The 19,233-nt window shown below is 33.7% G+C and overlaps 1 protein-coding gene across 1 annotated transcript; it reads right to left on the bottom strand.

The window, feature by feature from the left end:
- Positions 1-16,444: 16,444 nt before the first annotated feature.
- On the bottom strand, positions 16,445-18,466 carry LOC115703214 (S-type anion channel SLAH4). The gene is made up of 2 exons (XM_030630728.2): positions 17,383-18,466; positions 16,445-16,855 (listed from the first exon to the last, which is right to left on the bottom strand). Exons 1-2 carry the CDS (start codon positions 18,298-18,300, stop codon positions 16,541-16,543), a joined length of 1,233 nt encoding a protein of 410 aa, XP_030486588.1. The 5' UTR covers positions 18,301-18,466; the 3' UTR covers positions 16,445-16,540.
- Between the last annotated feature and the right edge of the window lie 767 nt (positions 18,467-19,233).

Raw genomic sequence — 19,233 nt, 5'->3', positions numbered from 1 at the left:
ATTCTTTATTTCACATTTTTCCATTAATTGTTGTTCTAAAGTTATAAAACTTGATTATTTGATATAAAAATAATGTGTTATGGTGGACACTTTATTTTTTTTATTATCAATATAATAAAAGCAATTATATATCTCCTTTGGAAATTTGGTTGAAAATTATTAATTTTCAATGATTGTTTTATCACCAAATTTCACATGTTGAAGAAAATATTATATTTTTGGTTGACTATATGTGTAATTACTTGCCCAAAGGTAGTATTTACATATATTAGTTCACATTCCATGAAGTGAGTTAATATTAAATGTATATATTTTAATTATTTGCCCAAAGGTAATAATTTAAATATATAAATTTATTATTATTTTTTGTTTGAATTAATACATATTTTTAAGAAATTTATTCGCCCAAAGGTAATAAAATTCTTAAATGATATGTATTTTTTCTTTGTTGTTAACTTCATGAAGGTAGATCATGTGTGTGTTATATTCTCACCCCAAAGGGGAGTTTATAATGACCAGTTGATTCTACAATATTTTCTAATACATTGCTCATATTGCTTATTCAAGTTTTAATTTTTGAATTTTTTCAGTCTCCTTTTCTGTGAACAACAATAATGCTTCCATCCATATTTTGAATGCTTCCAACTACAAGACATGGAAACGAGATGTGGAATTTACTTTAGGCATAATGGATATGGACTTGTGCCTACGAGAAGAAAAACCTGTGATCTTGCGACTCCGATACAGCCTTGAGAGAACTCATCATGCACAATGGGAAAAGTCAAGTCGTCTCAGTCTTCTTACTATGAAAAGATCCATTCATGAACATCTATTGAGTGGTTTGCCAGACACTACAAATGCCAAAGAGTTTTTCAATGCTGTAGAAAAATTATACGACACTGGTGAAAACGCTGAAGCTGGACATCTTATGGATGAAATGACAACCATTAAGTATGATGAATTAAAAGGAGTGCGAGATTTTATTCTGAAATTGGTGAATGTTCAGTCCAAGTTGAAAGATCATAATATTCCTCTTCCTGACTCTTTCATTATTCATCGAGCTCTTCATGCTCTTCCCGCTCTTTCGGCCTTATCAAGACGACTACAACACTTACAATCAAACATGGACTATCAACGACCTAATTTCTCAGTGTGTAGCTGAAGAAAGCAAGCTTAAAAGGGAGAAGAATGAATCTGCTAACTATGTTTCTCACCTCAAGCCCAACAAAGGAAAAGGAAAATTCAAGAATAAAAATGATGGTGCTACTAAAACGAGAATGGTAATGGTAAGGAGCATAAGAATAAACGAGAAGAATAACAACGGAAAGTCCAAATACTCTAATGTGAAGTGTTACTTTTGTGAAAAATTGGGGCATCGAAGAACGATCGTCACAAATTTAAGACTTGGTTAGAAAAGAAGCAAGCACAATCAGGTAATCCATTAGCATGTGTTTGTTTTGAATCTAATCTAGTTGATGTTCCTATTGATTCTTGGTGGTTAGACAGTGGTGCTACTGTTCATGTTTCTGCTTCCTTACAGGGGCTAAAGGATCTCAGGAAGCCAAGTGAGAGGGAGTCCAAGCTTAAAGTGCGCAATGATATTGGAGTTGACGTTATCTATGTTGGAACATTTATTCTTGAATTACAGTCTCGTGATAAGATTATTCTGAACAATACGTTTTATGTTCCTACTTTTAAAAGGAATTTAGTTTCGCTTCCGCTTTTGGTTAAACAAGGATATTCTTTTCATTTTGCAAATGATAATGTTGACATTATGATTGACTCTCGAATTATTGGAAATTGCTTTTATTCTGATGGTCTTTACAAGTTGTCATTGGCTCCTTTAGATTCCTCTTTTAATGTTGTGAATACGTGGGTAAAAGACCTCATATTAAGGAAACATCCTTATCGTTATGGCACAAAAGATTGGGTCATATTTCCAGAGAAAGGGTTGATCGTTTAATTAAATCTGAAATACTTCCTCCTCTTGATGCTTCTGATTGGGATACTTGTGTTGATTGTACTCGTGGAAAATTGACTAAAACAAGAAAGAAGACTGCAAACCGCAGTCAATCTTTATTGGAAATTATCCACACAGACATCAGTGGTCCTTATTCCACCACGTTGTGCAGAAACAAGTATTTTATCACTTTTATCGATGATTTTTCTCGTTATGGATTCACCTATTTAATTAAAGAAAAATCTGACGCCCTTGATAAACTCAAAATTTTTCGAAATGAGGTTGAGAAACAATTAGGAAGAGTCATCAAAGTTGTTCATTCTGATCGTGGAGGAGAATATTATGGTCGTTATACGGAATCCGGACAACACATGGGGCTTTTGCAGAGTACTTACAAGAAAATGGTATAGTTGCTCAATACACTATGCCTGGTTCACCTGAGCAAAATGGCGTTGCTGAAAGGAGAAATCGCACTCTCATGGATATGGTTAGAAGTATGATGAGTAGAACAAATCTTCCAGAGTTTTTATGGGGTGAAGCACTTATGACTGCAACTTATATTTTAAATCGTGTTCCCAGTAAATCTGTTCCCAAGACCCCTTTTGAGTTGTGGACTGGGCGGAAGCCTAGTCTTAATCATCTTCGAGTATGGGGTTGTCCAGCTGAAGTAAAGATTTATGATCCTAATTTGAAAAAGTTAGATCCGAGAACAAATCGCTGTTATTTCATTGGTTATCCAATGCGCTCAAAAGGCTATCGCTTTTACTGTCCTACTCGTGGTACGCGAATTGTTGAATCTCAGACTGCTAAATTTCTAGAATTTGATGTTGCTGAGAAAATTCCTTCAACATCTCTTGAAATGGGGGAGTCCTCTAAAGGAATTTGTATTCCTATGTCATTTTTAAGAGATGATAATAGTAGTCTTCATCCTACTCCAGTTGGTAATGCTCCCATTGTTGATGAATACATTGCTCCCGATATCGAAGATGATGAAGGCCCTATTATTGATGAAGGGCCTATTAATGATGAAGCTCCTATTGTTAATGAGAATCCTGTTATTGAAGAAATTCCAGTTGTGGAAGATGTTATTCAAAACAATGATCAACAAAGAGAAGTTATTCCAGAAGTACCTCCTCTAAGAAGATCTCAGAGACAAAAGAAGTCAACAAAGTGTCATGATAATTTTGTTTATCTTGGAGAAGGAGAATATGATATTGATCATTTTGTGGATCCTGTCACTTTTAGTGAAGCACTTAATAGTCCACAATCTTCAAAATGGTTAGCAGCTACGGATGATGAGATCGACTCCATGAAGAAAAATGGTGTATGGGAGCTAGTTTTATTACCTGATGGTTTTAAACCAATAGGTTGTAAGTGGATTTTAAAGGCTAAAAGGGATAAAAAGGGATGATTGAAAGGTTTAAAGCGCGTTTAGTGGCTAAAGGCTTTACTCAAAGAGAAGGTATTGATTACACTGAAACTTTCTCACCTGTTTCCACTAAAGATTCATTCAGAATTATTATGGCCTTAGTTGCGCATTTTGATTTAGAGTTGCATCAAATGGATGTTAAAACTGCTTTTCTGAATGGAGAATTGAATGAGGAAGTCTATATGTCTCAACCTGAAGGCTACAAGGAGAATGGAAAAGAACACTTAGTTTGCAAGTTGAAACGATCCATTTATGGTCTCAAACAGGCATCTCGCCAGTGGTACTTGAAGTTTGACCAGGTTGTGACATCGTTTGGTTTCGTAGAGAACAAGTTTGATCAGTGTATTTATATGAAGATCAGTGGGAGTCGTTATATTTTTCTTGTTCTTTATGTAGATGACATTTTACTTGCCAGCAGTGATTTGTCACTACTAAATGAGACCAAAAATTTTCTGTCTTCCAATTTTGATATGAAAGATCTTGGAGAGGCATCCTATGTTTTGGGGATTGAGATCCATCGTGACAGGAATCGAAAAGTTCTTGGCTTATCTCAAGAAGCTTACATTAATCGTGTGCTCAAAAGGTTCAACATGGATTTATGTAAAGCTGGTTCTGTTCCTATTCTGAAAGGGGACAAGTTCACTAAGCAGCAATGTCCTAAGAACGACTTGGAAAGAGGAGCAATGAAGAACATCCCTTATGCAAGTGTAGTAGGGAGTTTGATGTATGCTCAGGTTTGCACTCGACCTGACATAGCTTTCGTAGTAAATGTTCTTGGGAGATATTTATCTGATCCTGGCCTTGATCATTGGGTTGCAGCCAAGAAAGTTTTGAGATATTTGCAAAGAACGAAGAGTTTTATGCTTGTGTATAAGCAGGTTGACAATCTTCGAGTTGTTGGTTATTCAGATTCAGATTTTGGTGGTTGTGTAGATGATTTAAAGTCAACTTCTGGCTATATTTTCACCTTGGCGGGTGCTGCTATTTCTTGGAAGAGTGTCAAACAGACTTTGATCACATCATCTACTATGTATGCTGAGTTTGTTGCATGTTATGGGGCATCTTTGCAAGCTTTGTGGCTGAAGAATTTTATTTCGGAGATACGAGTGGTTGATTCTATTTCCACACCTATGCTAATCTATTGTGATAATAATGCTGTTGTTTTCTTTTCAAAGAATAACAAGATTAGTAGTGCTTCTAAACATATGGAAATCACTGTCAGAGACTTGGTCAAGAAAGGAGACATTGTCATTGAAAATTGCAAGACCGAGTCGATGTTAGCTGATCCTCTAACCAAAGGGTTAAGTGCCGTGTTGTTTAATAAACATGTTGTTAATATGGGCATTTTAGAATCTTTTGATCTTTTGGGTTAGTGGGAGTTTTGTTTTCTGTTTGTTTTTTTAGAAATTATTATTTATAATTTTCTGAATAAAGTTATGAACTACATTTTATGTTTCAATATTTTTTATTATTGAATGGATATGTTTTCAATTATGTTTTGTTGTATTCTCGAGAATGATTGAATTGAAAGCATGTGGTTCATATTGTTGTGATCATTGTCTTTTAAATTTATTTGCTTAATGACAATGATATGTTGTTGGCTTAATTCTTTAAGCAAGTTTAGTGACACTTACTTATTTTAAGTGGTGTATGTTTAATTTCACTGGCTTATTTATTAAGCATCACGGTATCAGTGAAATTGAGGACTGATAAGGATATTATGTTATTTTAAATTGATCACATGTTGAACATAATTCCTTACCACACTACTAGACTTATTGACCATGTCGATTTAATACTTTGGTATTTGTGATTATGAATGTCTTTTGTTGAGCTAAAAACAATATGACTGTCATAGTTCATTATCAAAGGTTAAATTGGACCGGTATGTTGAGATGCTATCAGAGAACTATCAGTTTTTAAAGTGGCCACAAATGTTTTCTTGTTGTTCAACCCATGAGTCGTTTTCAAACAAAATTATTTTGATATATAATATATATGTATTAAAATCAATGTAGCCCAAGTGGGAGAATGTTAGACTTTTATTTGGGCTTACATTATATTTTATTGGTTTTATTAAAACTTGGGTTGATTGGATAGTTCTTTGCTGTATTAGCCCATGTTGTTGGTGATCAATTGTTAATGGGCTTAGCATCTGTGAGTAAAGTCTAGGTGAAGCAGAAGTGTGGGCTTTTCTAGTTGACTGAAGCCTTTGATGAGCAGGCCCAGCCCAACTAGGGTTTTTGTAGCTAAGTCCCCTCCCTAACTCTATAAATACATATTGTCTCATCACAATTGTATACCTTTTGATAATCAGAGAAAATAAGCGCTTCGATTTAGAGATCTAGGGAGGAAGACTTAGTTGATAGTATTGCACTATCAAATTGGAGTAACTGCTGTGGATCAATCAGAGATAATTGCTATGGATCAATCAGGTACACATACTCAATTATCATATACTACTATTGTGTTCTATGTTATATACAAATAGATCTTGGGTTAATTGTTAATTTATCTAACATGTTTAGTAGTGACAAATCACTGCTGGCAAGTAAAATGTCATCTACATAAAGAACAAGAAAAATATAACGACTCCCACTGATCTTCATATAAATACACTGATCAAACTTGTTCTCTACGAAACCAAACGATGTCACAACCTGGTCAAACTTCAAGTACCACTGGCGAGATGCCTCTCCAAGATCTTTCAGGCCCTATTATTGATGAAGGGCCTATTAATGATGAAGCTCCTATTGTTAATGAGAATCCTGTTATTGAAGAAATTCCAGTTGTGGAAGATGTTATTCAAAACAATGATCAACAAAGAGAAGTTATTCCAGAAGTACCTCCTCTAAGAAGATCTCAGAGACAAAAGAAGTCAACAAAGTGTCATGATAATTTTGTTTATCTTGGAGAAGGAGAATATGATATTGATCATTTTGTGGATCCTGTCACTTTTAGTGAAGCACTTAATAGTCCACAATCTTCAAAATGGTTAGCAGCTACGGATGATGAGATCGACTCCATGAAGAAAAATGGTGTATGGAAGCTAGTTTTATTACCTGATGGTTTTAAACCAATAGGTTGTAAGTGGATTTTAAAGGCTAAAAGGGATAAAAAGGGACAGATTGAAAGGTTTAAAGCGCGTTTAGTGGCTAAAGGCTTTACTCAAAGAGAAGGTATTGATTACACTGAAACAGGTGAGAAAGTTTCAGTGTAATCAATACCTTCTCTTTGAGTAAAGCCTTTAGCCACTAAACGCGCTTTAAACAATTAACAATTAACCCAAGATCTATTTGTATATAACATAGAACACAATAGTAGTATATGATAATTGAGTATGTGTACCTGATTGATCCATAGCAATTATCTCTGATTGATCCACAGCAGTTACTCCAATTTGATAGTGCAATACTATCAACTAAGTCTTCCTCCCTAGATCTCTAAATCAGAAGCAGTTTATTTTCTCTGATTATCAAAAGGTATACAATTGTGATGAGACAATATGTATTTATAGAGTTAGGGAGGGGACTTAGCTACAAAAACCCTAGTTGGTGGGCACTGCTCATCAAAGGCTTCAGTCAACTAGAAAAGCCCACACTTCTGCTTCACCTAGACTTTACTCACAGATGCTAAGCCCATTAACAATTGATCACCAACAACATGGGCTAATACAGCAAAGAACTATCCAATCAACCCAAGTTTTAATAAAACCAATAAAATATAATGTAAGCCCAAATAAAAGTCTAACACTTAGTTCTTATTTTGGGCACTGGATTTACTTGTTTTCTTCTAATTATGTTGTGTAGGAATTTCACTTGACTAATGAAAGGTACTTGTTAAGGAGACTTAGTTAGTTTTGGTAGTTAAAGTTAGTTAAATAGCAAGTTTGTTAGTTTGTTACTGTATAAGAACTTTCTGTTTTGTGTTTTAGCTGCAATCACTTGTGTATATAAGAACACAAATGTAACATTTTCATTAATGGTTGAATACACAAATTTATTCTCTCTCTCTCTCTCTCTCTCTCTCTCTCTCTCTCTCTCTCTCTCTCTCTCTTGTCATGGTATCAGAGCATCTTCATCCTTCTTATTCCTCGATCTAGCTTCAATGATAGTTTTTTTTCCAAGAACAATGAAGGTTCATCAAAGGCCGGTGGATCCTCTTATAATCTTCCAAAATAATCCCCTGTTACTTTTTCTCACTCTCTCTAGGTTCGACTTGATGAACACAATTATCTGTCATGGATTCATCAAGTGTTTGTAGCAATTAAAGGAAGTCGACTACAAAGATTCTTGATCCACTACTCACTCCTCCAAAGTTTCTTACTAAAGCTGATCGAATCTCCACTACTGTTAGCCCTGAGTTCGAAGATTGGGAGTACTAGGACAACATCCTTGTTTCTTGGTTGCTATCGTCAATGTTTGAGAAAATTCTCACACGAATGGTTGGTTGTGATACAACCTCTCAAATGTGAATCACACTCAAGGAGTATTACACAGCACTGAATAGAGCTAATATTGGTCAATATCGCACTTTGCTTTGCAATGCCAAAATGCAAGGATCTCTTGGTGATTACCTACTCAAGATCAAAAGATTGGTCGATTCTACTTGCTTCCATTGGTCATGAGATCTCCCCAACTAAACACATTGAAGCGATCTTCAAGATCTCACTAGTGACTACAATGTGTTCATCACCTCCATGAATACACGAACTGAATAGTATATTGTCCCTAAAATTGAAGCCTTACTCATGGCTCAAGAAGTTCGTTTAGAAAAGTTGACTTAAGAATTGGATATCTCAAAGCCTGAAGCAAATCTTGCTCACACGAAACCATTCACTGGTGGCAGAGGTACCTTTTCTTCTCCCTACTTTCCTAATTTGACTAATTTTGGCTCCCATTCTGTGTCTTGAGGTCATCAAATGCAGAACAATAATGTGCAATACTCGGCTCATTATCCTCCTCCTAGCTTTGGCCAGTAACCTACTCAATCCACAACTCGAGGAGGTTAATCTTGTGGCTCACACCCACCTTTAAGAGGTGCCTTTACATATGGCAGAGGCTAATACTCACCCTGGGGTCAAACAGTTTAATGTCAGTTATGCTATAAACTTGGTCATATAGTGGCCAAATGCTTTTATCGATTTGGTAAATCATTTCAAGGACCAAAAACCTTACAAGCATTTACTGGCAGTGCCAACATTGCTGAAGCGTCTCAATTATATGCTTCACTAGAAACCATTGGGGACATCAACTAGTATCCAGATACAGGTGCTACTCACCACTTAACTACCAATGCATATAATCTTTCCTACACACATGAATACCAATATGATTAACAAATTCAAATAGGTGATGGTTTAGGTTTGCTCATTCACACAGTAGGAAAAACATCATTTATTTCTCCATTTCACTCAAAAAATCTGGTTCTTAACAATTTATTACATGTACATTCTATCACTAAGAATTTGTTGAGTGCCTCTCAAATTACTAATGATAACAATGTCTGTTTTAATTTTTATCCCTCTTACTGTCTTGTCAAGAATTTAGATACAATGAAAATCTTGTTGGTTGGGAGGCTTGATCAAGGTCTATACAAGTTTGGTGCCATTCAACCCCACTCTCTCACTCAAACAAAGCATCCTAAGACGTCCTCAAATACTTTATACCCTAGCTTAATAAGATCAAATCCTCAATGTAATACACATGTTGTCCTTGTTGTTAATGTTGAATATACACTTTGGCATAGCAGATTAGGACACCCCATAGCTAGGATTGTACAACATATTTTATCTTCTTGTAATATCAAAATTAGTAATAAAATAAATGTTGGTTTCTCATATTTATGCCATGCTTGTTGCTTAGGAAAACATCATAAACTTCCCTTCCCCACATCCACTATTGTTTATTGTCAACCACTACAGCTCTTGCACTTTGATTTATGGGACCCAGCCCCTATTAATTCATCTAGTGGTTACAAATGTTACGTTAGTTTAGTGGATACATATTCTAGGCACACTTAGATTTATATGCTTAGAACTAAGTGTGAAGCCTTACCCACTTTCACTAGATTGAAAGCTCAAGTTGAGCTGCAACTTGGCCATAAAATCAAAAGCATCCAATTAGATTGAGGGTGAATATCAAGCTTTCACAAATCTATTACAAGAACATGACATCAATCACAAAATTTTTTGTCCACACACTCCTGAACAAAATGGTGTTGCTGAACACAAACACAAACACATTGTGGAATCTGGGCTTACCCTATTTGCTCAAGCATCATTAGCTCTCAAGTATTGGGATGAAGCTTATAGAGCTGCTATTTTTTCATAGACAAAATGTTGAATCCTTAACTAAAATAAAGCACTCCCTTAGAAGTTTTATTTCAAACCAAACCAGATTACCTATCTCTTAAAGTGTTTGGTTATCTATGCTATCCCAATTTAAGACCTTACAACAGAATTAAACTCTAATATAGGTTTATTCCTTGTCTGTTTCTTGGATACAACTTGTCTCATAAGGGCTACAAGTGTCTTTCTAAGGATGGGAGATTGTACATCTCTAGAGATATTTTATTTGATGAAATTATGTTTTCTAAACTCTTATGTGTTTAATTTCATTATTTTAGAGAATTCATATTTAGGATGTTAATTCAACATACTTGTTAGTAAATCTAGATCCTGGTAAAATATTTCCAACACAATGTTCCTATTTTCACTGCACACACTTATGTTTGACAAGTGAATACAAGTGTGTAAGTCTCCTTTACTCGAATAAAATTAAAAATTATCTTGATTCACATTATTTATAACTTGTCTATTTTCTCTCAACATATGTTAAGTGTGATTGGTATTTAAGATACTAATTAATTATCCTCTTTTGAAAGCATAACATGTGTATTTGTCTCCTTTTATGAAATTTAACTAGCTACTTGCTCTAGAATAACTTGCTATTCTTTTCATTTTCGTTTATTCTGAATTTTTATAAAAAAAAATTAAAATTTAAAAAAAAAGGAGGGAGGCGCTTGTCTTGTGGGGTAAAGAAATTTAGTTCTTGATTTGTTTGGTAAGTATAACATTTGATCTAATTGATTTATTATGATGAGTTTCCTTTTAAAGTTTGATATCGCATTCATTGTATTTTGTTTATTTGTTGATCTTGAAGGAATTTTTTTTCTATCTTAATTGGCCTATTTTTGGAAAATATCATAGTTTATTCTTGTTTTCTTTTATTTTGTTTAATAAAAAAAAATTAAAGAGTGGGGCGGTTTCCTCTTTGTTAAGGGGCATGGCAGTTTATTTCCTTTTAAATTGGTTTCCTTTTTCCTTCACATTTTTAATTATTGAAAGCTCGGTTATATAGGCCCATGGTCCCCTCACTAGTTGAGATAATACAGCTTGCAGACTCAGTTAATTGATTTTAATTAATCAATTATAATTCTAAAATTAGACTATGTCTTATTTATGAATTTTCACTAAGCAATGGCTTAATTGTGAAGAAAAATAGTTTTGGGGTCAATTTGTTAATTAAAAGACTTTGTATGGTCTAACTAATAAATAATATAAATGACAATTTTATTTAGTAATTAATTATTATTAAATAAATAGTTTTGCCATTTATAGGATTGAATTGGAAAATATAGTATTTTTGAAAGAATAATAAGTGGTTGAAACTTGAAATAAAGTGGCAAAATTGTAACTAGAAAGTGGTTCACTTTAAGTGTACGACCATAAGTGATTTTTTGCCTAATATTTTATTCTTTTTTTAATCCATATAATTCATCCCTAAGTCCTAGTTGAAATACTATAAAAGGAACATGATACTCTCACTCATCCAACTAATGTCAACTTGACTATTCAACCAACTTAGATGAGAGAGTTCCTTCCTTAGTGATTTCAGCTCCTTCATTGTTCTTCACTATTCGAACCTTGAGTGATGTAGTGTCATGCCCACACATAGCAAGTCAAGTACTCAATTATAGTGAGTAAGACGGTGGTAACCAAACCTGAAGGAGAGAAAGAGATCCAGGTTTAGATCTTAATAATGCTCTGCTACTAAAAGGAATCAAGGTCTAGAAATCTTGAACGGAAGGAGTCAGTATATTCCACTGCAATCAATAATTTTATTGGATATTAAAAGCTAATAATTTTCCTGCTAGAATAAAGATGATTTGCTACCAAAAAATTAGTAGCGAAAAAAATAACATTAACAACCAAATATTTGGTAGCAAAAAAATTTCAGCGAACATGATACAACTACCAATTTACTATCGAAAAATTTGGTAGCAAAAAGTATTAGCTACCAAATATAGATTATTTGCTACCAATTTTTTAGTAGCTAAAACTTATATTTCTTGTAGTTAACTCATATTTAGGATGTTAATTCAACATACTTGTTAGTAAATCTAGATCCTGGTAAAATATTCCCAACGTGTATTTAAGAGATTCGGATAGCCTGAAGCCCTTTGGGAGTCGAGTTTGTCATACTTCTTCAGTAAAAGGCGATGTTCCATGGAGTTTGTAAATGGGCTTTCTCTGCTGCTCGATCATTCTCAAAGCTCGCAGGAGGCTTTCTTGGTCTATCACTCCTGGTAAAACAGGATTGGCCTGTGTTACTGTTGGTATAGCAGCAACCGCAGCTATGTTGGTTGGGATTATCACCTCTGTAGTCCCAGTTAGTGCGTTGGGAAAATTGACTGCATTGGTCGGGTTATTTATATTTTTTGTGCCTTGATCGCCCACTTGGGGATCACGAGGCTCGTTATTGTTTCTTGGCATTCGAGATCATGCCTTGAAAATTTTGTTGAGATGATCACACAGATCACCTCTGTGAACATGGTACCTTCCTCCTCGTCGTGTTTCGACAAAGTCTGACCTGGTATAAACACTTCAAGAGCGATTATTAGTGGAAGAAGAATGAGAGTCAACTTCATTTACCTCAACTCATGGCTAAGCCTGGCTTCGGGGGTTTCGTTGCTCAGGGTCTTCTTCCTGCGGTCCCTCCTCCCTAGTGCGACCAGTGTTATGGACGGCTGGCTCTCTGTTTCACATAGAATTATGTGGGTTGGTTCAAGTCAAGACCCTCCTGCTCATTTTCTTGTTCTCTGTGAATATGATTATTATTAAGACGTTCATTTCGCTGCCTATTCGTGGTAGTTACTTGAGGATTGCCCGAACGTGTGTTCGGGACTCGAGGTGGACGTCAGGTCCTGGCTCACCTGTTAGCTTCGGCCTGCAACGCAAGCATTTCCTCTTGCATGGTTGTATACTGGGTCGTCGTTAGTTGGATAATACCTTCAGAAACCACGACTGGTGTGATAGGCAAGAAGTGGCCTATGGTGGCTGCTAGTGTCGATGTTTCTCTGGCATGACCGGCAATTTTTGGAAATAAATTGAGGGGAGTGACAGTGGTTCGTCCCTCACCCCCAATAACTGTGTCAACTGGATTCGCTCCATTGCTTGGGAGTGGGACATTCATCGTTCCGACATTGAAGGATCCCGTGTTGTTATTTCTGTTCGTCTAATTTGCACCCATTTCAATTTTCTTTCAAAATCAAAAATAAATACGATTGCCACAGACAACGCCAAATGTTGTTGGAGGAATTTTGACAACACCAAATAAAAATAAAAATATAATTATATAATAAAAGAGAGCGAGTACTCAACCCAGAATGGCGAGTATGCAACTGAGACTTCACAGACTGACTGAAAAAAACTAATAAAAATAATGAGCACGAAGAGGTATAGTGGTTCAGTCAAATCACAGTCTGCTTAGTCCACTGTTGCAAGGATTTTCTAGCTTGTTCTATTCATATTAGATCATTCTTTTATATACAAAGCAAGTGTTCCTTTGGTTACACAGAACTTAATTATTTGAGCCGTTTTACATTGAATATTAGCATTAAATTAAGAAAAATATAAATGGAATAAATGAAGAACAGCTTAAATCTATTTTACTAAATACAACAATGTATGCAATTTTCATAGTGCAAGTTGTCTGTTCATATACTCGAACAAGCTCGTAGGCTTAGGGTGCGTTCTGTTAAAATGAGGCTAATGGGTTTCACGCTTAGGTATCTGCGTCCTAATCGAGTCGCGTATACGGATACCTTGTCAGCGTCGACAACCTAGGGCATGTGAGTCCTTGTTGGGTCATCGAACATGTTAGGTCATTCGGACCAACTCGCTATGTAAAGAAACGATCTTTACTAAACTGCAGGAGAAGTCTTCATAGTTATCGCATATATCTCGGTATATGCGAGACTTGTATAATTCTTTCTTGGTCCTACATTACGCGAGGGGTAATAATGCGACCAGACTCTGTCAGTGTCACATCATCTCGCTGAGTTTGGTTCAGGCAAGGTCTATTCTTAAGAGGTCCTCTTCTGACAGCTCAGCAATCCTCGAGGGATATGAGTCCACGTGTCATCCTTATGGGAGCCTGATCTCGAGTTTCTAGGTGAAAAATACACACTATAACATTATGTAAGTTTACAATTAATTTATCATGGTGTTGATTTATGTGGATGATTATAGTGACAAAGAATAATTTAAGTGAACTCAACACTCAAAACCCCAATAGGCTCAACACACATAAGCTATAATATTTTGGGGAGAATTAGCAACAAAATTTTCTTATATGTTAATTTTTATATACTTAATCTCTTGATTTATTTTTTTGTGATAATACTCCTTAAGTTTATTTTTAGGGTAAATACTATTTTGGACCCTGTGTTTTACAAAAGTTATAGATTGGACCCTGTGTTTTGTTAAATGACAAAATGGACCCTGTATTTTCTAAAATAGTAAAAATAAGACCCTGAGCTTAATTTTTGACAACTTTTTTTTTAATACAACCAACTTGAAGACAATGCTTAATACGAACAGATACAAAAAATGCAAACAGTTTTGTCATAGCACTTTTAGATCGGATTATAATTAAACTTTATTTTGAAAAAAAAAATCAATTCAGGGTCCTATTTATACTATTTTAGAAAATACAGGGTCCATTTTGTCATTTAACAAAACACAGGGTCCAATTGGTAACTTTTGTAAAATAGAGGGTCCAAAATAGTATTTACCCTTATTTTTATATGCAAATTTGCAGTATCATTTAAAAATTATTTTGATGCCAATTGAGATTGTTACTGTAAATATCTATGTCACGTGACATTAAAATCTTAAATCTTACGAAAACATGTTATGTATACACAAATGTAAATAGTGGAAATTTAGTTAACATTTAACTGTGAAATTTAGCTAACGTTTTAAATTAGTAAATAAAAGTAAATTTAAGAGAGTTGTTAAAAAAAATTAAAAAAAATTTAATTGTATAAAATTAAAACACACAAAAATTTGAACGTTAAATAATTTTTTTTTACATAACATGGTATAATGTAATTCTACATAAGCTTTCAAATTGTTCAGATTTTTATTATTATTATTTTTTTTTACTAAATTGGAATTTAAATAATTTGTTGTATTGTTCTCATATTTTTTGTTTGTCATATGGTGAGGTCGTTTAGGAATGACGTCTTCACCGTAATTAGGTAATTAAGCAAATCGATCGGAAACTAAAGGATACACATGTACAGCTGGATTGCAAACTAAGCAAATTAATGGACAAGGACGAACTTTTATTTTTCCTACTCCTTTACATACACATGTACAGTACAGCTGCATTGATTTGTTTAGCTATTTAATCCTATATTTGATTTAAGGTGCAAAATATTATAGACTTATAGTAATGCACTCTTGATATTTTATATTATTTATTAAATTAAAATATATAAATTTAATATTAAAATGTTTCAATATTATGCTACTTTTTATAATGTCTAGGGTACTTATTATTAGATACTAGTAGTATTTTTTATATGTAGCTATTGGTTAGAGATATTCTTTTAAATTATTTTTTTAAAATTATATATAAGATGAGATATTTAATTATAACACAAAAAGAAAAATAATAAGCACTAGTTCCTTTAGCAATTCTCTTTTCCTATAAACACACAGTACCAGACTTTTACAAACATATGACTTTGACGGATCTTTTTGAGGGATCTCTTAGTCTCTTAATATTAAACTTCATCCTGGGTGAGGTAGGTGACGACGTAAACTTTAAACCAATTTATATAAAGCCAGAGTTGCAGATAAAACTATTACTAATTTATACAAAATAAGTCGTCGTACTAAGTTCGAAGAAGACAATTTATACAATTTAAGTATATTTACATATATACCTAACCTAAATGCCCAACAAAAAATTATATATATACCTAAGTTTTTGATAGAGATTAGGTTTGATGATTAATATAATATAATTTGGTTTGAAATTAATATATTTTTGTTGTGTTGGTGTTCAGAAAATGCGTGCATCAGTCCATAAAACTTATTCAACGTAGGTATGTGATTCGCGAGTCACGTCAAAATGAAGCGAGGAAATTTGGCAGATTATATTATAAATCATATAATCAGTATATTATGTTTATCTTGATCTATACATGATATATATTTATATTTGTACACAGATCATTTTCAACAATATTAGCTAGCTAGTATACAAAATTAATTAATTTAATATATATTTATATATAAGATCAATTGATCAAATGGTCAAGACAAAATTTGATAAGGTTCAATTCTCCCCATGACGTACCTAAATGTAGTAATAATTTCCTAATATCAAAATATATATTGCAAAGTTAGGCTACTATATATCTTTATTTTTTTTAATTGATGGAGCTTTGTATAAAATTTTGTAGAAAGTTAGGCTACTTTCTAAACTAATGAACCTTCAAAATTATGATTGCGGTTGAAAAAAATTGTCATGTAAAATTTAAGTGCATGCATATATAGGTAGTAATGTAATAACAGGTGCTCTGTTTTTTTTCTAAAAAAAAAAAAATCTTATTTCAGAAAATTATGATTGCTTCAAAAAAATTTGGTGCACATATAATATAGCAATACTGATCAATTAATCAAACATTATACAAAAATGCATTAATATAGAAGATAAAATATATTTAATGATAGACCACATCATTACTCATAATCATGATATCATCATGGAAAACTTAATTCAAATTTTATCTATGTATTTATTAATTAAACTTACATTAATTTATATCCCATTGGAAAGTAATCAAAGACATTAGTGAGGAGACGTGGTGGTGGTGGATACTAAAGGTAATAAATTATTTCTAGTACTATGAAAAAGAGTGGTTGTAATAGGATCATTATCGGGTAAGAGCATTTTTGTGTTTATGACAGTGAGTGCGACCAAAGTGAGTGACACCAAAACAGAGAGGCCAAAGAGTAACAGCATTAGGACATGAGCAATCCCTCCTTTCACCTCTTCTGCGTACTCAAATGAAGCCAAAGCTAGTACGGTCATTGGGAATGAGTATGCCCACCATGCAATGTTGAATCTCCTCATTGACCTCTTGAAAAGCATTGGTCTACATATCTTCAAATTAAAAAGAAAAAAAACTGTTAATTAATTAATTACACTAATAAATAAACGTATATATTATAATGAATACCACTTGAAAATAAGGTCAAACGTTTGAATGCAAATAAGCTATTTGCATGCATATATATTGTTTGACTCAATAATAAAAGCAGGAGTATATTGTTATACCTTAACACATGAACCAATAATGATATAATATTTATTGTGGTATTTAGCAATGCCCATTAGTATTTTTCTAAAACCATGCACATAATTTCTTTTTATTATTATTAAGAAAAGCATGCACATACTTAGCCACGTTATTATATCAACCATTGTTATAATTAATTAATGAAAATTGTAAAATTGTTGCCTAGTATTTTTTTCAGTGTCATACTAATATCGTTAATAAATTGTGAGGCGTCACCTACAAGAAGTACTGGGTACTACTGTTCTTAATTAATTATCAATTTTCTATTCTATTGTATTTTATGGGCCTTAATTAATTAATATTTTAATATCAAAATTAATTAATTACTTACCAGAGAGAGAAAGAGGAAAAGGGAGAGAAAAAACAACATTTTGGACACCATATCGAAATCACCAACAATGGATTCCCAAGCCAAGCTGGCCATGCTTGGCGCCGCGAAGAACAAGAAGAAGACAGGCCTCAGCATGGCCGGTAGCCGGTCACCTCCTGCTAACCGCTGATAAAGTGTCACAAAAAGCACTAAATAATGGACCATACCCAGGGAAAACAGCCCCACCGCGCTCTCTCTCCACCCCATCCGAGCTGCAGCCTGTGCCCCGACCAAGTTCCCGATCACGGACAACTGGCTTGTAGGGTTGGCCGCCATGGACAAGTACCTCTTCCCTTTGGTGAACCATTGGCCGTATATTTTCACGTCAAGAAGAACCACAGGGACTGAGAAAATCCACCAGAGAATCAAATAAGTGGGTGTTGTAGGGGCGAGAAACGGTGCCGTTTGGAGCAAGAGTAGCCAAGAGATCCAAGGGACGAAAAGGTAATTTACTCCTACGTGGTGCAAAAACTCAGCTTTGACCATCTTAAAGTTAAACAAACATTTCAAGAGGTAAATAAGAGAAAGAAAGATTAGTGTGAAAAGAGCAAAAGACCACAGGACAAGAAAAGTCGACGTCGAGTTGATCATCAGGACAACAGAATGAGTAGCATTAGTTGTTCTTGGTCCCATAAATTTTTTCCATAGCAAAGCTTGACCACCTAGTGAAAGACTGATTCTGAAATATCCTGCATGAAATTTTGTTACTATAGATCTTAAAGAATTAAGTAATCTATCCACTAAGATAATCATCGTAGTGGTCGGCAAACTTTGTTGATCATAATTTATATCATTATTATTGGTGGAAATTGTGACAGGGGACGATGATGAATATTGAATCACTTGCTCGATTTCGGATTGACAACTTTGGGCCGCCATTAGATATATATGTATATAGTATAGCACTAATTATATATACTTAAGATATATGTTTTAAGTAATAAATGCACATTTTCATGTGTTGCTTATTATTTCGGGCCTCGTGGGGTTTTATAGTGCAAAGTCATCAAGACTGAGACAAAGGGAAATTCCTAAAATAATATTGAGAAATCTTATTGACGTGATTCGATTTGTACTTGGTGTTGTTTGTATTACGATGAGAACAACTCTACACAATAATTTATTCTACTTACAATTTACGTAAATATGTTACTATATATATTTATAATTATATTAAATTGGATGGCTAGCGAAAATAATTTTTATAATGGCAACATGCATGCATGGCGTATAACATTCAAATTAGTTTTGTTTAGTATAAAGTAACGGTATCACATGCCAACTAATAACAACGTCTTAAGTTCGAACTCATGTATTTTGATTTTTTTTTTCTTATTTTTAATCAACTGTCTTTCTTTGGTAAGTATTTGTTTGTGCTTTATTTGAATTTTTTGATGTGTTTCCCTTTATAAATGATTTATTATTAATTGATTTTTTAAGATTGTTGACTTAGATTTTTATTTCAGCACTTAATTCAAATCATTGAGAAATCTTGATTAAATTTCTCATTTGTTTTTTTTCTTTTAATTTTTGGTGCCTTAATAAAAAAAAGGAAAGACTTCTAAAAAAAGGGGGCATTTTTTATCAAGAGGGAAAGGTTATTTTTTTGGCAAAATACTCCATATACTTTTTTTCAAATTTATAGTTTGAGTTTCTAAAGTGGTTTCTCCGGTGGTTTCTATGTGGGTTACTATATGATTTTTAGTTGCGATTTAGGTTGCTTCGCTAGTTACAATAGGGTTTTCTTTGGAGAATTCCGTAAAAATGCAAAAAAAAAAAAAAAAAAAAAACCTTAAAGTGTAAAAATGAAAA

The sequence above is a fragment of the Cannabis sativa genome, chromosome X, assembly GCF_029168945.1.
Source record: "Cannabis sativa cultivar Pink pepper isolate KNU-18-1 chromosome X, ASM2916894v1, whole genome shotgun sequence".
Taxonomy (NCBI): domain Eukaryota; kingdom Viridiplantae; phylum Streptophyta; class Magnoliopsida; order Rosales; family Cannabaceae; genus Cannabis; species Cannabis sativa.
Note: the sequence above shows the minus strand (reverse complement) of the source record. Positions and strands in the feature narration are given on the sequence as shown.